At 34.2% G+C, this 24,780-nt stretch overlaps 6 protein-coding genes across 7 annotated transcripts; 5 read left to right on the plus strand and 1 right to left on the minus strand.

Moving 5' to 3' along the window:
- The first annotated feature begins 1,564 nt into the window (after positions 1-1,564).
- LOC138932838 (uncharacterized) lies at positions 1,565-5,883 on the plus strand. The gene is made up of 8 exons (XM_070295026.1): positions 1,565-1,610; positions 1,791-1,983; positions 2,176-2,265; positions 2,451-2,707; positions 2,806-2,870; positions 2,971-3,298; positions 4,088-5,272; positions 5,379-5,883. The coding sequence occupies exons 1-8, from the start codon at positions 1,565-1,567 to the stop codon at positions 5,594-5,596; spliced, it is 2,382 nt and encodes a 793-aa protein (XP_070151127.1). The 3' UTR covers positions 5,597-5,883.
- A 907-nt stretch (positions 5,884-6,790) lies between these two features.
- Ras (Inosine-5'-monophosphate dehydrogenase ras) lies at positions 6,791-9,322 on the plus strand. The gene is made up of 2 exons (XM_070294273.1): positions 6,791-7,257; positions 7,533-9,322. The coding sequence occupies exons 1-2, from the start codon at positions 6,931-6,933 to the stop codon at positions 8,775-8,777; spliced, it is 1,572 nt and encodes a 523-aa protein (XP_070150374.1). The 5' UTR covers positions 6,791-6,930; the 3' UTR covers positions 8,778-9,322.
- Positions 9,323-10,017: 695 nt separating this feature from the next.
- Positions 10,018-13,985, plus strand: LOC138932420 (replication protein A 70 kDa DNA-binding subunit-like). 2 transcript variants are annotated; one of them, XM_070294270.1, is made up of 13 exons: positions 10,023-10,403; positions 10,467-10,514; positions 10,875-11,074; positions 11,152-11,300; positions 11,418-11,508; positions 11,582-11,744; positions 11,846-12,050; positions 12,209-12,321; positions 12,407-12,573; positions 12,793-13,024; positions 13,127-13,210; positions 13,295-13,489; positions 13,653-13,985. In XM_070294270.1, exons 1-13 carry the CDS (start codon positions 10,374-10,376, stop codon positions 13,773-13,775), a joined length of 1,800 nt encoding a protein of 599 aa, XP_070150371.1. In that variant the 5' UTR covers positions 10,023-10,373; the 3' UTR covers positions 13,776-13,985. The 2 variants fall into 2 exon arrangements, with proteins under 2 accessions (XP_070150372.1, XP_070150371.1); XM_070294271.1 differs by lacking the exon at positions 13,653-13,985 and having other exon boundaries at positions 10,018-10,403; positions 13,308-13,422.
- A 463-nt stretch (positions 13,986-14,448) lies between these two features.
- Positions 14,449-17,446, plus strand: Atac2 (Ada2a-containing complex component 2). The gene is made up of 6 exons (XM_070294759.1): positions 14,449-15,049; positions 15,132-15,280; positions 15,358-15,579; positions 15,658-15,969; positions 16,037-16,561; positions 16,640-17,446. The coding sequence occupies exons 1-6, from the start codon at positions 14,640-14,642 to the stop codon at positions 16,993-16,995; spliced, it is 1,974 nt and encodes a 657-aa protein (XP_070150860.1). The 5' UTR covers positions 14,449-14,639; the 3' UTR covers positions 16,996-17,446.
- Positions 17,309-20,758, plus strand: LOC138932685 (dnaJ protein homolog 1). The gene is made up of 2 exons (XM_070294761.1): positions 17,309-17,446; positions 18,650-20,758. Exon 2 carries the CDS (start codon positions 18,677-18,679, stop codon positions 19,724-19,726), a length of 1,050 nt encoding a protein of 349 aa, XP_070150862.1. The 5' UTR covers positions 17,309-17,446; positions 18,650-18,676; the 3' UTR covers positions 19,727-20,758.
- On the minus strand, positions 20,394-24,762 carry Stl (stall). The gene is made up of 5 exons (XM_070294758.1): positions 24,099-24,762; positions 23,696-23,908; positions 22,840-23,561; positions 22,127-22,497; positions 20,394-22,046 (listed from the first exon to the last, which is right to left on the minus strand). Exons 1-5 carry the CDS (start codon positions 24,216-24,218, stop codon positions 21,256-21,258), a joined length of 2,217 nt encoding a protein of 738 aa, XP_070150859.1. The 5' UTR covers positions 24,219-24,762; the 3' UTR covers positions 20,394-21,255.
- Positions 24,763-24,780: the final 18 nt, after the last annotated feature.

Raw genomic sequence — 24,780 nt, forward strand, 5'->3', positions numbered from 1 at the left:
CTATAAAAATTTCTTGTTTTAGATATATCTAGTGCATTCTGTACTTATTATTTTTAGTATGGCTAATTTTAAACAGAGTATTATAAACAAAATGGATACAGTTTTAATAAGTAAAAATTAATGGAAAGAGAATGTTAATGTATTTTGGACCAATGAAAAAATGATGATAGTAAAAAGAAGTTATTCATAAAAGATCAATTACACAAAGTTTTGTATTCGATAAAAACCATGATTTGAATTATATTATATTTCAAAAGTCTAGTCAAAACACATCTGTCAGCTCTTGTATTTCGATATAGCAAAATAACAAAATCACGATTTATAATTTGATAGTTTTATACAACACTTTCTATTATTTAAGAAATAATTTATATTTGTTGGTTTTTTTTTATAATTAATGCGCACAAGTTTCACTACGTTGTGTTCAAATATGGACAAGGTATATAAGATGAGATAGAAATGTCAAATGAGAATAAACTGTATTTCTCAATTTTTAAATTCTGTATTAAAAAAGGGTAGTAATTATTCGAAAGGATGAACATGTTACAAATACAAGGAGAATTAAAGTACATGTTTTTCCATAATCGCAAGATTTATTCATGTGTCACATGTTCGGAAATCGCATCGGTCATGTCCTATTCCGACAAAATTAATATATCGACTGATCTCGATTGGATTAAATAGTGCATTACACATATTTATACACGAATATATAATAATACATTATATATCGTATTTTTATTACAAGTACATTTCCTGACTGTAAAAAATATGTCAGAGACTGTGTATCTATACTATATATATATAGCATTGGTAATTTGTGTAAAAAGAACATTTAGACAAAATATGGAAAAAATCGCAATATCTTTGAAGAAGGTAAATAAAAGAAAAGGGATAGTTGCAATGTTAGATTAATGATGTGATATAACAATAAATACGACGCGTAAATTACTTTAGTATAATGCGACTTATAAAATTATCGATAGGTATTAATTGATCGTTCCTGTATGTTATAACCAGACTTGAAATTCAACTTTTATTTATCGGCCAATGTCTCGTGCATAGAAAGATACTTTTCGCTCTTTTAGTAACAGTTTATTATGGAAATATTTGCTAACGTTCGTATATAATCTTGTATGCGAAATTTTAAAAGTGATACTTCTCTCGAAACTCAAGACTGGCTATAACAATGTTTACTGTATATTTGGTGTAAATATCCCATTATATTTTAAAATTAAACTTACAGTTGTATACATATATAAAAATTATGTGATAATAAAATATAATCCTTAACAATCATGCATTTATATCTATATATTTATACAGTGTGTAATTAATAAGGAACAATTCTGAGACAATTGACTCTAGACAAACAAAACAATTTATAATTTGGTCACGTAAAAGGCGCTCGATGTTGAAGAAACATGTAATTGACATGCATAATTGTGCCGCCCGTATATTTTTTTAGGCTAATGTATCAAGTGATCTGATTTAATGACGTAGCACGACATACATCGTCATAATCGGGGAATTCTAATGTTCGTAATTATAAATAATTCGCGATATGGCGCGCGACGACGAAACAAGTGCACTTGAATTGCATATAAAAGGTAAATATATACTTAAAAATCAAGAATATAATATGCTACATGGTTTTTAACGTATATTTTTTCAGTAAACGGGCAAAATTTATCAGCAATAACGGAGAAACGTAATATTGGCACATTACGGCAAGTATTTTAAACGTTATACATAGTATATCATTTGTGTTATTATATATTATCAATAAGCGAATAAAATTTTTATTCAATATCTTACCAACAATATTCTCGATATTAGACCTCCTTCCGATCCGTTTTGGCCTAAAATACCTCTACGTCGTTTAAACGATGACACCGATGATATTATCGAACCTCCGTGTGTTGTTACTCTGATAGGAACTCCTAGAAAAGGTCGTAGTATAGTGCGAGCAGTTACATGTCAGTAAGTATACTTTTCAAATATTTTATATTATGTGTAAATTTAATATATATCGATAATAAAAAAAAAATTTAAATAAATATTGGAAGATACTATATTGAATTTTATTCATAAATTGGTATCGCGATTAAATCGAAGAAAATATCGCTACATTCTCTATACATTTCCCTCGTTTTTCTCCTTTTTTTATCTTAGACATACCAGACCGAGATTGAGCCAAAAGTACGAAGGGCCCACGCATATACCGAAAAGATTGCCCGGTTTTATCGATCCACGTTTTAAAAGGTATTAAATCCTAATTAATTCTCATTAAAGCCCGTGTTTCTTGTTATCGCATCGAATCCTGTTACATGATACGTAACATGATAATTTGCGCGAAACGAGCTCTAACATATTATTATCTTGTGTATTTTTATCCATATTTGATTTCATTAATATGCCATGGTAACATAATTTGTAACGTGATACAGACAAATATCGCGACAGAAGACCGAGAAACCAAATGAATCTTGTGACACGAAGAATGGTAAACAAACACCAGAAATTAATACGCATGTTCTACAAGAAATTAAGAAGCATGAGGATAGATTACAGGGAACAATTGAAACTGCGGATGATTACACATATAATAATGCAGATAAATTATTAGAAAACATCACAAAAAAAGAGACCACTGATTGTCTCACTACAAAACAATTTATTTCGGAAGGCAATCATCGTAAAACGGGTAATTGTGTATAAGAAACTCTTATCATAATACGCGCGACTGCGTATGCTAAATTATTCAATTAATCTTCTAGTGTGATTATTCCAAATCCATTTCAGCCTCGCAATTCGCTACTAACGAGCGACACAATATCGAAGATAGATTTCCTCAAGTACAAAAACAAGTAAGCCATTTATATAGAATCGCGGTTATTGTTGGTATTAAATAGTAAAAACGTAACTTTTATCATATTTACATATTTTTTATCCTATTTACATATTCAGGAAACTGGAAGACCACTGTTTTTAATGGTCAATGAAAAAAAGATACACGCCCTGCCTATTAACGCTCTTAATATAGAAGCTGCCGCTTCTTCGAACGTGCAGCCGTTGCAATGTTATAGCGTGCAAATTCCTGTGGTTGCCTACCATAATGTACCTTTACAAATATCAAATATGCCAAAGCAAACACAAGAGGGTATTAAAATCGAATGTCAAAGCGATAGCGTGAAAGATCAAGAATTTGTCGGGAATATTTACGATCCAGTATCAACGTTAGCCAATTCGACTTATGACTCCAAAGAATCTGAAAATGAGAAGTGTCTATTTAATGGTAACGAATTATTTGCGATAATTTATATTGCTTACATTCGTAAGATGATCGTATATGTATATATACAAGGCGCCTCTCAAGGTTAAAAAAATATTTATATATAATGTTCTAATTTAAAATATAAAAATTTAGAATTTCAAAATAAGTAAGAAAGTTCCTCTAGAGATAGATATCCGCAAGATATTTTATTTAAGAGATATTGATATCTAAACATTTTGAATATAAGATTTTACGAAATTATTATCAGATTATAATAAATAAATTAACAGTGTTTCAACTATTTTATTATTTGAAAATATGAACATTAAAAAAATTTTGTTCAATATAATAATCTTAAACACGAAAATAAGCTTAACATATTTCTCTCAGGATATCAGTATGACAGAGCAATAACTGTAATTATTTCATTCTTGAATGATTTTTCTTTGTAAAGATGTAACATTTCTATTATAACAACTGTGTTGTATGAATACCATGGCTATTTATAGCTTATACTATTGGCTATTCATTATTAGAGTAAATGCAAGATATGATTATGTTTCATAACTCATAAAAGTATTGAACAACCGGAGATATTTCACAATATCGATTATGCATTTAAGGTATCGATATGATAATTATTTTTTAATATTGACAGATAAGTTCGTGTTAATAGCTATATAATAAATTTATCATCTTTAATTGTAACTTTATATATTTAATATTTTTTAAACAAAGTTTTTGCGGGATCTCCAGAGAAACTTTCTTATAGTTATATTACTTTTATATAATTTCACTATTATTTTTTAGGCATTCGAGAATATAATGCAAAGAACGGTAATAATATTCCGGAGGACAAAAGTATCTCCCGTTGTGAAACATCCGATTCGATACACGATAAGCAAAACGTTAATTCAAGTGTATCACTGAATCCTGTAAACGAGACTTTGCTCGATAAAAGCCAAAGTGAAAAGTTTAATATGATAGATAACGCAGACAATATGAAAGAAGGCGAAAGTTTCTCGAACAAGTCTACGGCTAGGAAATTGAAAACTCTCGCTGAACAAAGATGCGATACAGATAACTCGTGTATCGCGGACAAGTACGGAATCGAGCGGAAAACATTGAGCGAAACGAGAATAGTAAAGAATTCGATGCGAGAACATAAACTCGTGTATTATGAAAAAGATAGTCGAGTCGATTTAGGCGAATTCCCGATAAACGTAATAAATAATAAAATGTTGAAGAAGGATATAGCATTTAACGAGATTAAAGATAAAGAACGTGATAACGGGAATAAAGAAAAACACGGGGAACTGCTCGTTAACGTAAAACGTAAAACGGCGCCGATAAATCTATCGCGAAAGGCCAAGTCATTCTTTCGGAAGAAATCCCGTTTGGCGATCACAGATTCCGATTGCACCCTGATACTGCCCGGTTCTCGTCACGTTAAAGGTAAACAATATGAGAGAATTTATTTGAAGGTAAGTCAATTATTGCATAGAAGAAACGGGATAAATAGTACAAAATCTACAGTACGAATGAAATCCAATAACGTGATACCAAGTCGTCGGATAAACTCTTCTTCGTTGACGAATCTTCAAGCCAAAGGGGATTTATTCGAGGAACCATCATCCATCCCTTTAGAGACGCAGGAATTGTTAAATCAGAGTTATTGGGAATATTATTGGAGGCTCAGGCGTAAGATGGCTAATAAGCCGGATAATGCGGGAGAGAGTGATAAACAGCGAGAATGTTTACCAGAATCTCAAACTCTACAACAATGTTCCGTGCTCTCTTGCATGATCAATACGGCACTTCGAGATTCGGCAGCTACTGACGGCAAATCATCCTCGGATCCTATCCTTACGACCTTTAACACGCGCGAGAACATTTGCCACGAAGCTTCCGGATTGTCGTCTTTGTTTGCGAAGAAAGCGAAACGAAGGAAAACGAAGCGAGTGAGCAAACGGTTGTTCGGACTTAGAACTATAGGTATACATAAAGAGTATGTAAGAATCGCACGTACATGTATAATGAACGACGATAGCTAACTATTTTTTTTCTATTCGAAGAGAATCAAAGTATTGAATTCTTCTAGCCTTACTCGGTATCACGATATACATCGCGGTCATATTTCTGCCTATGATATACGATTATTTCTTTGACGAGGAATACGAGAATGATTACGAGAACGCGGATTACATCGGACTGGCGTTTCAGTACGTCGCATCGTCGTTCGGAGAAGCCTTTGATGGAATCGTCGATGTCTTGAATACGATCCTTTTACGTCCAGTAAGATTCGATCGAACTTATTAAGCATCATGTAAACCACTCGTTCTATATTTATTCTACTAAACCGTGAGAGTCTCTCGCATTAAACGTTCTGTAGTTATGTGTCATTTTCAGCGTCCCTGTGGAAAATGTAACAACGTTATTTGAATCTATCGCGCATCCATATGTCTTCAACATGTTTTGTCACTTACGCTTATTCCTTGCTCCTTGTTTACACGCGTCTCATTTTTGCGTGTGAGTTATGCGTTTTCTACATCGAACTTATTTTTATATCTTTCTATAATGATATTTCCTACACGTACCTTTTCTTATTGTGCAACATGAATATTTATATACATGTGATTATATATTTGCGATTAAATTTTTCTTCAGGATCTAAATCAAGCTTCAGCTCCTCATCTCTGTCTCGCATAGCATCATAGATTTTCATTTAAATAATTTGAATAATGAAAAATGTATAATAATACAATGAGAACAAGCAACAAAGCATATAATCTCGATACGTTGCGTGTAATCAAGTCTCGTGTCAAGAAACGAATAGCAATATATGCATTTATATTATTTTAAAATCGACAAGAAAATACTTACGAAAAGTTATAACCGCACATTCTCCCTTCGAATCTCGAAACTGGAGTAAAAAAAAGATGCCTGCCGCTTATCAGCACTGTAGAAACTTGCCAATTAACATTTGTTAACGCGCTATCTTTATTATTTTTCAATATATCACTTTTGAATGTGTTTTATTGACGATACAATAATATCGAAATACGCTATTTGAAAATACGTTCCGTTTTCGTGGAACCAGCAACTAGCAGTTGTCCACAGTTGGTAATATCAACTTATATATAGGTCAAATTTTTTGCGCATGCGTAGTAACAGCCATGTATAATATGAATGGCATAGATGCGACAGTCTTGACTGATTCGGCGAACGTCGAGGAGGACAGGATTAGATATATATTGTTTTAATATTCGTATTTAAATTCTTTTTTATTCTAACGTTGCACAGAAAAAAGTTATTTTAAGAAACAAAGAAAGAAAAAAGATTTTAAAAAAAATTTTTACAAACGAGATTGAAGCCTCCTTTTCACATTTATATTGATACCGCGTTCATTCGCGCATGCGCGAAAGACCCTTCCGCCGATATCGACATTGATGCCAGCATTGCCAACAGCTGTCTAGTGAACAAAGGCATCGTCCACGCTTGAAATACGGTCATTTCGTCTGGCGGCTTCTTCGAGATTGTTTCGAAAGCACGTGGACACGTGCTCCGAGAATCTCCTCAGAATTAACGAGTGATTAAGGAGTGAAAACGACTGCGGTGTTTCGAATCTACGATTAAAAAATCGTGTCAAAATTATGGCGGATTACGTATTAGGCAATACAAAACCGGCGAACGTGCCGCTACCGGATGATGGTTTGTCCGCCGAGCAGCTATTCTCCGCGGGTGATGGTCTAACTTACAACGACTTCATCATTTTACCGGGCTACATAGATTTTACGGCGGATGAGGTCGATCTTTTATCACCGTTAACTAGAAAAATCATGCTGAAAGCGCCACTCGTGTCCTCCCCTATGGACACTGTTACGGAATCGGACATGGCTATCGCTATGGCCCTCTCCGGCGGAATCGGGATAATACATCACAATTGTAGCGGCGAGTATCAAGCCAATGAAGTGCACAAGGTAATCAATTTTTCCTCGACGATTCGTTTTTAAGTCAAAAACTAACGCATCCAAGCTATAATTTTCATAATTGTATGTAGAATCTGATATAATATTCTTATTTTATGAGAACTTTCTTATTTTCTTCACATATAACATTCACAAGTAATTATATTAAACTTCTTATTAAATTTATATTGATTTCTGTAGTATACGCATACTCAGATATATATATATATATATATATATATATATATATATATATACATATACATATATATTTGTATCATTTACAGGTAAAGAAATACAAGCATGGTTTTATTAGAGATCCAGTTGTGTTGGCGCCGCATCATACAGTTAATGATGTTTTAAATGTGAAAGCTGAACATGGATTTAGCGGAGTGCCCGTCACAGATACTGGTAAAGTTGGTGGTAAATTGCTAGGTATCGTCACTTCTAGGGATATCGATTTCCTCGAACGTTTGCCTAATTATCAACTTAAAACACTTAGTTCGATAATGACGACTTTAGAAAATCTAATCACTGCACCAGCTGGTGTAACGTTGCAAGAAGCAAATGTTATTTTGGAAAAATCAAAAAAGGGAAAGCTTCCCATTGTGAACGACCGAGGTGAACTCGTATCTCTGATGGCAAGGACTGACTTGAAAAAGAATCGTAGCTATCCAAGTGCTAGCAAAGACGAAAATAAACAGTTGCTGGTAGGTGCCGCGATAGGAACTCGCGAGACTGATAAACAACGATTGGAACTGCTTGTAGCAGCTGGTGTGGATGTAGTAGTATTGGATTCATCGCAAGGCAATTCTTTGTATCAAATCGACATGATTAAGTATATTAAGTCACAATATCCAAATCTGCAAGTGATTGCTGGCAATGTAGTGACTACAAAGCAAGCTAAGAATCTTATAGAGGCAGGAGCAGATGCGTTACGTGTTGGAATGGGTTCTGGATCTATCTGCATAACGCAAGAAGTAATGGCTGTTGGACGACCGCAGGCGACGGCTGTTTATAAGGTTTCCGAATACGCTAGAAAATTTGGAATACCGGTCATAGCAGACGGTGGTATTCAATGGATCGGACACATTATTAAAGGTCTCAGTTTAGGCGCTAGTACAGTCATGATGGGTTCTCTGTTGGCTGGAACATCTGAAGCTCCAGGCGAATATTTCTTTAGCGACGGAGTTCGTCTTAAAAAGTACAGAGGAATGGGTTCTTTAGAGGCCATGGATAGAAAGGACGCCAAAGGTTCGGCAATGGATAGATATTTTCATAATGAGATGGACAAATTAAAAGTGGCTCAAGGTGTCAGTGGCTCTATAGTCGATAAAGGTTCAGTACTTAAATTTTCACCTTATTTAACTTGTGGTATCAAGCATGCGTGTCAAGATATCGGTGCACAATCGCTTACTGCCTTGCGATCTATGATGTATAGAGGGATATTAAGGTTTGAAAGGAGAACGCATTCTGCTCAACAAGAGGGCAATGTACACAGTTTATTTTCTTACGAGAAGAGGCTCTTTTAATTGTAAAGTAAAATAAGAAATTGTAAAACACGTGTCACATATGGAGAAAAGTACCTGCATTTAATCGAGTAGCAGTTATTTTACAAGAGGAACTTGCGAGAAATCGGTTTGGTTTTTTTTAATGCAAACATGAAGTATTTCTCACTTGTATTTGAAAATGAATTATTTACTTTAAAAAAAGTTTCCAATGAGTAGAAAAATGACATTGAGTCACTTATAAGAGTTTTATATGTATTTATTAACGAATGGCATATCTTTACATCTTTATAACTTTTTGAATTTGAATGTACATTTTACAATTCAGTGAATGATAAATGAAATCAGATAGCTTAATGCTTAATATAACTATTTTGTTATCTGACATATCAATATTTGAGTAACTTATATATAATGTTGATACTAGGTATAAATGGTTTCTAATTTCTTTTTATTTGACCAATGTACCCAGCTATTATATTGTATATAAACATTAAGAAATATATCAGCATAATAATATTAACATGAATAAATGCCAAAACAGGGGATCACTTTCTATATGTAATTTATATGGTATTAGTTAACTGACTGGCTTGTTCATATAGCTCAACTCATTATTTTATAATTTAATATAATTTACATACTCTTTCATACTTCTTTTTTCATATTTTTTAATAAATCTGTTTTAACTTTTCCCAAAATAGAGATTTAAAGAAAAAACGCTTGTAATGATTAATAATTTATATAAGTTATTAATCTAATAATATTAAATTGAATCACACATTTGAAACTTCTTGTCAAAAAAATCGATATTTATCCGATATATTTTAAACAGTATTCTTATAGAATAAACTGTATATTTTAAATAAAAGCCATTTGATGTTACAAACTTGATTATTTATATTTGTATTGATTCTCTTGATTGATACTCAAGAGAATTAAAAAAAAAATGTTATACGATATGTAAGAGGATTATTTATTCCTATAGAAAATATATATCTGGAGATATCCTGCGGCCTGAATCGGATAACCAATTTGAGTGAATGTGAAAGATATGTTATGTCTTTTTATAGGAGAATGAAATATTGCATAAACGCACGGACGCAATGCCTAATTAAACATAATCATATACAATAATAAATAATCAATTGATTGATTGCATTGAATTACTATTTCTGTTATTTAAATAGCAATATAAATTTCCTAAGTACAATATTAATACTGCGCAAATTATTATGCAAATTATAAATACGCTAAGCGACACACGTGCAACTGTTGACCATTTTATTTTAAGCACGCGCTTCGTACATCTGTATCGTATATCGTATACTTTGTAAAAGAAAATAGAAGATATCTCTTCCCTCCCTCCATATCTTTCTCCTATTTTTCTGGCCGCTGGCCGCTCATGCGTGAAGGATCCGGCTCGAATATCACAACTGCGCGCAAATCAACAAAAAGATCAAAGATCAAACAAAGCAATTCAGAAAGTACTAGAAGATGGTGGACGTGGACAACAAAACATATGTAATCAGTTGTAAAGACCGAATGTTTGTTTTGCTTAACGAGGGACCTGTCAAGATTTTCGGCCGCGTTAAGAATAATCCGCAATAATTTGCAATCATGTATAATCTAACTGAAGGAGCATTAGATGTAAGTTTATTAAAGCCTATTGTTAATGTGTTGCTTGAAAGATAAGGAAATTAATCGTTTTAGAAAATCATGAATGGTATAGACGTCAAGAAACCGGTGCTTCAAATATTGGCAAGTATAATGATTATACAGAAAGGAGACAGTTTGACAGATCTTCATTTTTGGCTTTTTGTAAAATATGTACGGATTAAAATTGTCCAGAAAATTCTGAAAAACTATTATTTTAAAAATATATTTTTTGCAGGAATACGTAGAATAGAGTCACGATACAGTTAAATTTCTGTTTTTGCATGTATAAATATAAAAAGTATTCTTAATTATAAATATAAATATAAAAGTATTCTTAATTAAGTAGCTTGATTTTTAAAACATGATAGATTTTGTTAATTGTCATTCTAGACATGTCAAGATTTTTTATTTTGTGATTTTATAAAATGAAATCTTAAATATATTAATTGCAATTTTTTTCAGGGTTATAAAAAAATACCAAGATCTATTAATATAGATGATCGATATAGATTACTTCTATCTGATGGATGTAGATTAAATTCATTTACAATGTTGATTACTCAATTAAATAACTTGATAATAAATAATACTTTGACTGAATATTCAATATGCAAAATATTAAATTATGCCTTAACTTCAGTTAACAATAATGGAAAGGAAAGGTATTTAGTTCTTCATATATATATTAAACTACACAAGCAATTTAATTCAAGAGTGCATATTCTACTTAATTCAATAGACGTATAATGCTAATACTTGATATTGAGGTGCTAGTTTCTGGCAGTGATGTTGGCTACAAAATAGGCAACCCAATTAAAACTGATGACAAATCACAGCCTGAATGTCTAAATACATCTAATACATCTACATCTTATCAAACTAATAATAGTAATAAATTAGTAATATTTTTATTTTGTGTCAATTATATTCAGAATTCGTTTTGGATGTATATTTAATGTGTCACTTTATCATGATTGAATAAAAAATTTATTTTGTTTATAATAGATGATACAATAAAAAACAATATTTTATATCATCATACCTCTTCTGATATATCAACTATACCAATTGCAGCATTAAGTCCTTACCAAAATAGGTGAGAGAAATCAATTATGTATAAAATATTTTTAGATACAAAAGATATTAGAAAAAAAAATATTGATTTATAGGTGGGTAATCAAGGCTCGTGTGACAAATAAATCTGAAATCAAAACATGGAGCAATTCTCGCGGAGAAGGTAAATTGTTCTCCATGGACCTAATCGATGAAAGCGGTGAAATTCGATGTACTGCGTTCAAAAATCAGTGCGATAAATTCTACGACTTGATAGAAGTATGTATCATTAATGTATTAATACTTGAGTTACTAAAATCGATAATAGTGACACATATTTTTCTCCTGTAAAAAATTAAATTATTAAACATTTTATTTAGGTTGGTAATGTATATTATATTTCGCGATGTACATTGAAAACGGCAAATAAACAGTACAGCACATTGAAAAATGATTATGAGATGACAATGATTGATGATACAGAGATTTTGCCATGTTATGAAAACAATGATAACATACCGATGCTGCAATTTAATTTTTGTCCAATAAGTTGGATAGAAAACAAGGAGCAAAATGATATGATTGGTAATGTGCTCATAAAAGACAATTTCTATTAAATTTCAAATATTAGTACAACAAATGATCTTTTCATATTGAATTTATGCAACAAAATAAGATCAATATAATTATTGAATAAGTGAGGAAATGCAATTGTATATATAATGATGTTATGCTTGTAACAGATGTCTTGGGCGTTGTTACAACATTTAACGATGTGCAACATGTTGTACAGCGAACTACTGGCAGAGAACTTGTCAAGAGAGACGTCAATATCATGGACGATAGTGGTGCGATGGTTCGTGCAATTTCTTGATTTGTTAAATTTTTTTAAATATTTTCTTATCATAGACGAATAAAATGAATTTTTTTTTACATATCAGATACGTGTCACATTATGGGAAAAACAAGCTGAAAACTTCAATGGTTCTAATAATCCAATCCTAGCTATCAAGGGAGCGCGTGTTGGCGAATTTAATGGCGGAAAAAATTTGTCTCTCATAAATTCATCCGTACTTAAAAAAGATCCGGACATATCAGAAGCACATAAGTATATATCATTAGCTATCACTTAAATGCATCTTTGAAACCATATTTATACTTAAATATATACTCGAATATATATTTAAATATATATACTCGTATCTATATTTAAGTATACAGAGAGAGAGGAAGATAAATATATAGTTACACGAATATATAGTAATATATAGTAACATAATTTTTATATGATATATATTGTACATTACATATATAATGCATGTTTTAGTTTGCGCAGATGGTACACTGCAACAAGTCATTTGGAGAATGTTAAATCGTTGTCTAATCCAAATGTAGGCGATTTCAATGTGCCATTGTACACTTTCCAGGAAGCGACCGAAGCACGATTGGGTGAAAGACTGAATCTTGCAGACTCGTATAAAGTTGCGGCGACTATTAATTTAATTCGCATGGAAAATTCTATCTATAAGGCATGTCCCATAGATATTTGCAAAAAGAAGGTGAGTTATACACACGAGTCGTACATATTTATAAAGCGGAAATTTATGATATTTCCAAGATATATATTATATATAATTATATTATAACATATTTGATTTTAGCTGATTGATCAATCTACTGGAATATTTAGATGCGAGAAGTGTAATAAAGATTATCCGAATTTCGTTTATCGCTTGCTGGCAAGTGTACGTATTAACTTTATCACAGTCTCCTCATTGTTTAAAACTAATTTCTGAAATATGTATAAAAGATTCACGAATAATTCATAGATGAACATAGCAGATTCAACAGGCAATCGCTGGATAGTTGCTTTCAATGAAGATGCTGAAAAGATATTGGGCATGTCGGCAGAAGAATTGGGAGAATTGAAAGAAAATGATAATGATGCTTATATGCAGAAATTAAACGAGGCGAATTTCAAGAAGTTCACATTTACTTTGAGGGTAAAATCGGAAGTTTTTCAGGTAATCAATTCATATAATGTATTTTACTACTTTATAAGATCATCTTCCCTACAGTTTGACTTTTTATTAGTTCTTTTTTTGTTTAATATTATATACAGATCAATTGTATTTTAAGCCATATATATTTTATTTTCTATTTTCGGGTCATTTTTACATCTTTCAGGATGAGATGAGAATGAAACACACTTGTGCATCGATTGTACCATTAAATTATAAAACTCATTTGACACATTTGATAGATAAAGTTTCCAAGCTGATGCATATTAAGAAATTGGAATCTGACTAAAGAAGATTTCATATATTTTGATAAAAGATATAATAAGTTTATGTTTGAAACTTATTGATTTTATTGTGCAATAATGTAAACATTGATTGTGTTTTTTTAAGGCATTTTCTCTTTTATTTGAATCGTGCCTATTAATCGTGTATTAAAATATTTTCAATGCAAACGAGGAAACTCTCTGTGAATATAAAATGATTTATATCCAGAAAGGGATTGAATTAAAATATTTATAATGTATTTATTGTATTAATAAAATGTTAACCAATTTAATATTATTTTCCAAAATTTCTTTCCACATTTCTTCTTCCTAGAAAGATTTGTCTTTGTGTGAATATGACAATTTGAATTCTTTATTAAGTGAATCTGAATCCGGGGATATTTACGCATTTAAAATATAAGCTAAATAAATGTGTGTGTGTATTTTTATTATGTGTAAGCTATACACATAATAAAAATACACACACACACACACATATATATATATATATATATATATATACATACACATGCAAAATATATTTTCAGATTGAAAGAATTTTTCAAAAAAACGTACATATTAATAAAATAATAAAAATAATTAAGAGTAAAAAAAATTTAACTTGCAAACTTAAAATCAAACTGAATATTTTACTAATCTGACACACATATGTGAAAAAGTGACCTAGTATAACGTGGCTTTCTCTCTGCTGATATAATTCAAATCTTACTTTATTAAGTTATTCAAATCTCTCCTAAGCGGATTTCAGTCTCCGTTAAATAGAGTTTTATAGAGTTTGAATTTTTGATTAATAATTATTGACATAATTCCAATTACTGAACGAAACAATGAAAAATAGAGGTTAAGTAGACTCTGATTCATTTAGTAAAATGTCAAAAGCTGTTGAAAGTACAACAAATCCCAAAGAAGAACTGAATAAGGTTGAAAGTACGGAAAATTGCAAGAATTGTGAAAAAGCATGCGATCCTTATGATAAACCGTCGTTACGTTGTAGTGGTGGTTGTGATAAAAGAATACATATAGAATGTTTAGAGAGAGGCAGCGTTCCAATGTCTTTTGTAGGAGACGTTTTTTTCGAGTTGAATTGTGCCTCTTGCAATCCACTAGGCGAGGAAATGATCGTACGCGATAGAATGCCATGGCTCAATGTCATCATTTTGACGCTTTACAACCTACGTGAAAAATCAAGCGGTATTAGTAAAAGAGGATACTTTCATTGGAAATCTGATATTAGTACTTTTGTGGACAGAAATTGGGATTATTTGTTCAAGAAGACTGTGTAAGTACTCTGCATTATTACATTTACATTAGCGATATATTTGGAAAAAGTGTTTTGAAATATAAATTTAATGTTCATTTAGGAAGAGAAAGAAAAATTGGATCGGTACTATATCTGGTACGCTATCTCATTATAGTGGAATCTTTTTCAAGTCTGGTACCAATGAATTAGGGGAGTCTGGATGGTGGCAATTATCAGACAATGATCCACCTGAAGTTTTAATTGCTAAAAGTAATATAATTGAAATTATATATAGTAGGTATGCAATTTGCAGAGAGCATTAATAACGGTGTAATCTATTTCCACAGATAGCAAAATGTTAATTGATAAAAAAAAACATATTGGTTCAAAACTGTCTTCTAAATCATTAAATAGTCCCGTGCCATCAGATTCCAGCATCTCTGTTGGAGAAGATAGCAACTGTAGTGGAGAATTATTTAAAAACAGAGGCTCATCAATATATTCTCATGCATATGTTCAACCTACAGAGACATTGTCTGATTTTCTATTCGAAGAAGATGAGCCAAATGGTATATAGTAGAGGATAAAAAACAAAATGCATAAATGGTGTTTTTAAATAGCTGTTTTAAGAAAATTATATTTTATAGATATGGATATCGAGGATAATATAATGTTACACAATGAAAACGAGGTCCCATCTATCTCCGATATAATGCACGATTGTCAATATGAAAACAATAATTTTCACTTGTCACAACTGATGGATAATTGTGACTGGTTGTATAATACGAGTTCTTTATCGCCAAAATATACTGGTGATGAAATTAAAACAGAGGAAGAAGGGTATGACGAAGAAAGTTTCGATAGTCCTATTTCCATACAAGAGCAACCTCCAGTTTCCTTATTTAAAGAAACAAAGCGCCGTCCACGACCTTGGTCTAAGTCATTCGCCGCTACTGGTAATCATTTTTGATTAAATTGTATATGTAATGTAAAATCACAATACTTATATTGTATATATTTCAGATAATAAAATACCGCGCATGACTTACCAGGAAGAGCTATATTTACTGCAAAGAATCAATAAAACTGATCTCTCGGAAGCACCGCCCGCTGTTAAAAGATTGTATAGAAAATTAGCGGTGCGAAAAATAAAAAGGGAATATCAACTTCCATTATTGGACATTGATCGTTTTGGATCTAAACAGGGAACATCTGCGATATTGTCAAAAGATAACGGGCGAGTGTTGGATCGATATTTTAACGATGATCTAGGATGCATTTTTGAACAAAGACTGCAGGGTTACAATGAGCCTACATCTGTACACAGTCCATATACGAATAGACTTTTGAAACCCTTTATAAGGCGAGATACCTCTTGTCAACCGCTATGGTTAAAAATTATGGAAGAGCTGTGCGCGAAAACAAATAGAAACAATCCACAATGGAAGCCACCGCTACGAGCGCCTATCGATTATTCTTACATTAGACCACAACACATTCCTGCGATCAATAGTTTATGTAGACAATTTTTTTGGCCTGATATAGATTGTAAGTAAATATGCGTTTGCTTGCCGAGTAATATGTCTATGTCGTCGTGTATATCTAAAGTATTGTATTTTGTTTCAGTGACCGACTGTTTGCAATATCCAGATTTCACGTGCGTCGTACTGTACAAAAAATTAGTCGTGGGTTTTGCGATATTAGTACCGTATGTAGGCTATAACGAGGCTTACATTTCATTCCTCTTAACGCGTCCGGAGTGGCGAAAATCGGGCATTGGCACATTTATGTTGTATCATCTAATACAAACGTGTATGGGACAGGACGTCACGCTACACGTGTCGGTTACCAATCCCGCTTTAATATTATATCAAAAGTTTGGTTTCAAAGTGGAAGAGTTTGTTCAAGATTTCTATGACAAATATATGCCGCCGAATTCACGAGAGTGCAGACACGCTCTGTTCTTACGTTTAAGCAGATAATTGAAAATAAAATTTTGTCCATTCAGAAAATCTCTTTTGTCTGTAAAACATGTTTTCATATTATTTAATTTTATTTGCGATATAATCTCTGTACTTTCAAAATATTGTCGAAAATAGGTTGCAGAGAGAAAGAAAAGATGTTCACAGATTTGAAATTCGTGCCAAGCAAGTTGCTCGGTTTGACGTCATCGACGACGTCGCGCTTCGCGCTGCGGAAATGGCGTCGATTCATTCTCGAAAGTTCCGGAAGCTGCTAGATGGAAAGTTTATATATATATGGACTGCAGGGTTACGTTACGCGACAGTTTAGTACGTGACCCAGGAGTATCGAGTATCGTTTGGAGAATTGCTTTCGCGAATATTCTTTGTGAAGTTTCGCGAGCGTATGTAACTTCTGCGCTTCAAGTGTCTGAAACGTGAAATCTGTTTGAAGAATACGAAATAATTTATAGTAAGTAATAAAATACGTTGAAAGGCGTATGAGAAAAGGAGATCTGTTACCGCGATTCGTAACCTTGCTTACGTTTTACAAATTTAAACGAAAGAGAGACAGCCGGTGCAAAATGTCGAATCAATCGCATACTATCCGTATGTTTTAGTGTAGATCTCTTCTCGCGATGCGTCGATTTTCATGTGTATCATCCGTGAAAAATATTACGAGGTGACGAGAACGACGACGACGGCAACGACACAGAGCTTAATTCGGGTGGGGTATTTATTTTTGCGTTGCAGCTCGTGAATCGCGCGAAACATTCGTCGTGTATTCGCGGTCATCATTGCCAGAAATAGATATCGGTGATATGTACGTGGGTGTATATTGGAGGCTCCCGATGTGGTTCTCCACCTTTCGAAACTCGACGCGAAAAAAAATGGTAGAAAATTCGACCATAAATACTCGGGTCGCGTTTCACGTATTCGCGGCGATTCTAGTACATTCCTATTATAATCACACGGGACCACACTTATATATGCGAACGTGTGTGTCTGTGAACGCATGCGAAACATATCGTTTCTATTTCTTTCTTCCAATCGTATGCAATATTTCTTTGACATATCGAGCAAAAAGATCATGGTGATAACGAAAAAGTATGCGTAATTGAATTCTAATTCTAAATTATATATGTGAATTTTTATTATTGAAGCAAATTAAAATAATTTACTGGAATATAATTATGTATCTCCTTAATAGCTTGGAAGAAAAAGTTGACATCGAATGATCGTCGTGTGCTCATATTAGTCACTTTAATGTTAAAGCATGACAAATATTGGTATTTTAAGACATAACATACACATAAATGGAACCTGTATGTATCTTGAAAGAAAAATTGCCAACGTCAAAAATTTATAATTTAATAATGGAAATATAAAAGGATCTTGAAACTTTATTATTAATCGGAAATTTCCAGTTTATATAGAGCTTTTCTTTTGTGTTTAATATTTCCTTTTATGAATATTTTTTAAAATACAAATAATCTTCATATATATTAATATTCGTCATATTTTAATATTAAAGCGATTAATTATCACAATTATCTTTTTTTTTTAATATTGATTCTTTCAAGAATTAAGAAGAAAAAGAAAAGAAAAATATAAACAATTCTTCGATTGATTTGTGTACATTAAAATAATACATTTGATTTGGATATTGTTTCAGAAACAATAGAGACGAATAAGAAGAAAAATGGGGAAGGATTATTATAAAATACTTGGCATAGCGAAAGGAGCGAGCGATGAGGAGATAAAAAAGGCTTACAGAAAGTTAGCCTTACGATATCATCCCGATAAGAACAGGAGTCCGGGTGCCGAGGAAAAGTTTAAGGAAATAGCAGAGGCGTATGAAGTGCTGTCGGATGCGAAGAAGAGGGAGGTCTATGACAAATTCGGCGAGGAGGGTCTCAAGGGAGGTGCCTCTGCTGGCGGAGGCGGAGGAGGTGCCACGTACACCTTCCACGGCGATCCCAGAGCGACCTTCGCTCAATTCTTCGGCTCGGCCAGTCCTTTTCACAATCTGTTCGAATTTGCCGGTAATCGCGGAGGATTCACCTTTCATGAAGACGACATGGATATCGATATGGATCCCTTCGGACTCGGTATGGGACCACCACGACAAGGTGGCGCCTTTAGATCACACTCGTTCAATTTTGCAAGTCCGAATACTGGCAAGGCCGCCGGCAAAGATCGCGCGCAAGATCCAGCTATCGAACACGATTTGTACATCAGTTTGGAAGAAATTCTACGCGGTTGTACGAAGAAGATGAAAATATGCAGACGGGCCATACAGCCGGACGGTAGCACCAAGAAGGAGGACAAGCTCCTTACTATCAATGTAAAACCAGGCTGGAAAGCTGGTACCAAGATCACTTTTCAGAAGGAGGGCGATCAGTCACCAAGAAGGGAACCGGCAGATATCGTTTTTATCATTAGAGACAAGCCGCATCCGTTATTCAGGAGAGAAGGCAGTGACATTAGGTATATGTGTAAACTGAGCTTAAAGCAAGCTTTATGCGGTACCATCATCGAAGTTCCTACGCTAACCGGCGAGAAAATACCTTTAAATTTGACAAGAGAAATTATCAAGCCGAATACCGTCAAGAGGTTCCAAGGACACGGTCTACCATTCCCGAAGGAGCCATCGCGGAAGGGTGATTTGCTCGTGTCGTTTGATATTAAATTCCCGGAAAATTTGACGCAAAGTGCTAAGGATATATTGTACGACACGCTACCCAATTGAGCTCAAATATAATGATGAATAAAAAAAAAGAAAAAAATATGTATGGTATAAGGAATAATATCAACGCAATTGGATATCTCTAATCGTCCCGGTCGACGAGAATATGATATGTTTTGTGTGCGTTTTAGTACACAGAGACGGTATTTAGCGAAGATGATGACAACAAATATGACAGAACGATCGAGAGCGATTAAGTGTCTCCGCGATTTGTTTGTAGAGATCAAATTAAAAAATAAGTCTATTTTACTTTCTCCGACGCTGCTTCAATGTTCGAGTTTGAATTGAAATTCGACGAATTGGCGTCTCTATACATAGCGGCCTCTACGCGCGTAACGATAGCCCAATTGATTAAGAGACGGATATATATATTAAATTGTATATTAAATAATACAATAGTAGAATTATTATAGAAAGAACACATCTCTATTATCATTATTATATTATTATCATCGCTAATATTTGTGTGATCGTCGCGTCTGGATCTTTGTTTCCTCTATTATACATATGACATGTGGGTGTATGTGTGCATATATGTGTGGTATGTACGAAGGTTGTAAGACAAAAAGCAGTGCAATGTCAGAAACTTGATATGTTTCATTTAATCAAAGTTCGCGTATTTGTAGCAAATAAAAACGCGTAAATTACAGACTCGTAAATTATCGTTCTTTAAAAAATTAATATTAATTCGCACAACGATGATACAAAACGAAGATACGCAACAAGTCTACTCATTTCAACATATATAATGACATGAAAGCATGTATAACCGAATCAAAAGAACGCAAATGAAGAATAAAAGAATGAAACGAAAGTTTGTGAATATTGCACGACGTGTCATGTACATACATCGTTTTTTTTTCGTATGTACACTTTGTCTAACAAAGGAAAAATTTTGTTTATATTAAGTATTAAGACGAATTATAATTAAGTCCGATCGTTTAATCGGTCGTCCAGTTATATAACGAGCTCCTAAGTTTAACACTTTATTAATTATTTGTACGCTAAATAATATGAGAATTATTAAATTATAAGAGTTATACACGTATTTTTCTTTATTGTCTTCGATTCTCCGTCTTGCTCTTAGGAAAAGGTAAAGATTCTTAATGGATTTCTGTCCTTTCGGGACGGAGTACCAACCTTCCTTTATCGTACATACTGTATAATAACGGATCTGTTTTCTCATGTAGAGATATTTTTAATCCTACTTAAATGTACCCATTACCTTATGTGGGGTGGCACGGGTCGGGATTGAACTCAAGATTTACCGATTATCAGACAATCGCTCTATCAACTGAGTTACCCGGCTCCCCGTCTCGCTTCTATATAAATACAAATATACTCGGGACATTCTTAAAATAGATGATGAAGTGGGGGGAAAGGGATGACGTCATCGCCCCCATCCTATCTCTCAAGGCACTTTCTCATATGGAACGAGAGAGAACGACCATTTTACGATTATTCCCCTTCCCGGAAGCGTGCCAATTAATAACTATTGATTTGTTTTTCCCTTTTTTCCCCCGCCGTTACTGTTAAGCGATGGAAAAGCTTGCTTCGGATGCGGGTAATTCGATATAATCCTTGTCAATCCACTCATCTTCGTCGAACGAAGAGGTAATATCGCGTGACACGGAAGTCAACAATGGTAAACCATCTGGGCCCGATATCAGATACTTGACGAGTCGATCGGTCGATCCAAACTGATTTCCTGCATTTTGCGGTCCTAATTCCTCCTCGTACCGATAATCCTTGATTGGCGATTTTTTCCCGAATAGGAAGTTCTCCGGTAGACAATGATGCTGACGGCAGAAATAATCTCGACCCTCCTCGGCGTGGCACCACGTTCCATCGGGTAGATACGGGTCGAGGCCGAGATCGTTTAGTTCCACGCGCGGAGCGTAATAAGCAGCGATGTCCTTTCGTCGACAAAATATCGCACAAGCCATCCAGGGTCTGTCAGCCTCGTGTTCCGTCTGCAATCCCATCGCTGAGCCGTCCAATTCCGACAGCCTTTTGCTGAAAAGGGCGCATTTCAACGTAGCGAATTCGCCGATCGTTCTGCGCTTTTTTCTGCAAAGTTTCTCATCATTGCACAAGAGCACATCGTAATATGGCCCTTTGCAACTTGTCGCCTCTATTCTACGATTTCGATTTTCGCAAAATCGTCGTCTAATTCGAGCGCCTTTGGATCGTTGCAAGCAACCGCTGCTGCAAGAATCTTCCCTCCACTCGCTCCAGCTACCTATTTCGCTGTCAGATGGCTGTTCAAGAATGGGCATGCATTCTCCACCGCGACATTCTCTGCCGAGTGCGCAGTGAGTCCCTTGAAAAGAAAAAAAATGAATTAGCTTGATGTGAAGCCATAACGTATCTGGCATATTCAGCGTGAAAAAGATGCTTAACCATCCAGCGCCGGTCCTGCGAAGTAATATCCGCTCCTACGTGGTGTCTCGCATCGCAGGGACTGACAAGACTCATACAACATGACGGCATTCGCATCCTTGTCGCGTAGGAGTAATTCGCACTGTCTTTTGGCGGTCCATTCTCTTCCGGGTAGGTCGCGATAACGCGAATAATGATCGTGCGCAGTCGCGTCCGAGGTATTTCCTGGTTCAGGCCAATCTAGGAGACAAGGTTTCGTCTGCGAGAGTGTCTTGGCTATCTCGCGGCTGCAGTCGGACCACACTGTCTCACCTCGAACACCCCTACTGGGAGACATTATGTATCCGTCCTTCAGACACGCGTTGTTACTCGAGTCATGATGCATTCCTAAACTTTCAAACGAATAGTGATCACATTTCGTCTCCGTTTTGATATATATAATCAAATATAAATATATAATTATATATATATAATGTATATATATATATATATATATATATATATATATATATATATATATATTTGAAAAATAATTACAATAATTTTCGCATTATTTTTTAGAGAAAATAAAATTTTGAGAAATTTCCATATATAATCATATATAAATTTATATAAGGAAAAAACACACGCACACCTATGACTATATTTTATGTATAATCAATAATCATATATATTTATATTTGATTATTCCATGGACTTTCTTTTAGCTCTCTTATCGCTTAAAGATAACTTACTTGTGACCGATTTCGTGAGCGGCGATAAAAACCGATGTAAAGCCCGCGGACGGATACGGCTTCCCGAGCTGATCCGTGACCCCCAATTCCGCTATCACGCAGGAATAGAGCGGGATACACAAACCGCCGACGGTGGCTAATCCCATGGTGGCACCGTTCCTCTTCCCATCCTCGAGTGCATAAAGATCCAATCCGGTCACATAGAGACCCATGTCCCAATGATGCGGATGAGTATCCTCCGCGGGGTTACGGGCGTTCGCGTAATAGCAAAATGAATTCAATAGACCGCCTCTCTCGCCGCCGAAGTGCGGCAGATCCAGCGGCTGCCTTTGAATAATGTCCAGACGTATCAACGAGATGTCGATTGAGACGCCGAGGCTCGGATGATGGTACAACGCTTGGATACCGTTCACATACGCTAACAACATATTGCGAATTTTTTCGTCGTTCCCGTCCAGGAAGGGTGAGAATAAACGATACGCCGCCTCATCGAAGAAGACGGCCAGCTCTAATGTCAATCGCTCTCTCGTAGCTCGTATTCGTTGCGGAGTTTCGAGATTCCGAGTTTGGATGGACGATCGTTTAACCACATGAGGTTTACCGAGAAAATCGGTTTCTTCCTTGATATAACGATCATCGTCGACGAGTAAGGGCGAAGACTCGATGCCGTTTCGTAACGGCGTAATCTCCAATGTGACGTTCTCTAGAAAGACGAGCCCGTGCTATTTCCAACAGAGATACATTCATCTTTTATATTCCATACACATATGCGAAATGGTCAAGAAAAAGAAATACAAAAAGAGAAAGGATGAGTAAAGGAACAGAACTTTTTTTTCTTTTTAGAAATACCACCAACCAATCCATGTCCTTGGCAGAAATTTATGGCCGCGGTGCCGATATGATCCTCGTGAAGATAATAGCAAGGATCTGGTGCATTTAATTGCGACAACTCTTCCGTGATGCCTCTAGCATTATGTTTCCACACTTGAAACTTGGATGATACAATTTTGTCGTTTCTACGTAGACTCAGCTGGATCAATTGCCCAAATACTTTAAAAGTTAATGGAATCTGTGCACACAAATCGGATGATCGGTATATTAAAAATCTTTTCTTTCTCTTGATATCTACTTTGGGAAAAAAGTCAATTTATAATCAAATAAACATCAAATATATACATGTACATACTTGATTAATATTTTTTTCCCAAGTATTTAAAAAATAAAAAAATATGTTATTATCACATAATAAGGATACATACCTCCAATGCACTTTTCGAGTCCCATATCGGTAGCAATATCACTTCGGTGTCCGGCGTATTATGAGCGTACGCTTCGTTCAATAAAACTACCAATACCAATCTTAATACGGAGAACGGCATGCTCTTTATCACATGCTACTTCAAGTTCAAGAGTAGTTAAAAGATTATAATGTTAACGTCTCTTTATATATTTTTGAATACATATATACACATATACGCGTTAACCCGCATATTTTTTTATCATTTCGAAAATTCATATATAAAATGCATGCTGGCACCTGTATTTAAAAGCATCCGTGATGTCATTGACATCTCTATTTGTACGTATTTTTATATACGTATGTATATATTTTGATTTCGAGCTGTAATTATATAATTTGTGATTTATCTATATTACCCGCGTGATGTAATTTTCAATTTAATTTTCAGTGGAAAATTGATTTACCGCTGATATGTGTAGTATGTCACAGGCAACAATAGTTGCACGCTTATCTTTAATTGACGATTTGATTTCTTAAATTCTACAATCAATCTCCAAATTTGTCATTATATTATACATCGTTTCGCGCAAATTTGTCTCAGTAAGGGAGATAATGATAATTATGTTTATAATCAGAGAGAAAGGGAGAGAGAGCAATTGTTTCATTTATAACATTGTCTCATAAATACCGCTAGAAAATCG

The sequence above is a fragment of the Polyergus mexicanus genome, unplaced genomic scaffold (assembly GCF_030449975.1).
Source record: "Polyergus mexicanus isolate NDT 795.1 unplaced genomic scaffold, iyPolMexi1.0 SCAF_4, whole genome shotgun sequence".
In the NCBI taxonomy this organism is placed as follows: Eukaryota; Metazoa; Arthropoda; class Insecta; order Hymenoptera; family Formicidae; genus Polyergus; species Polyergus mexicanus.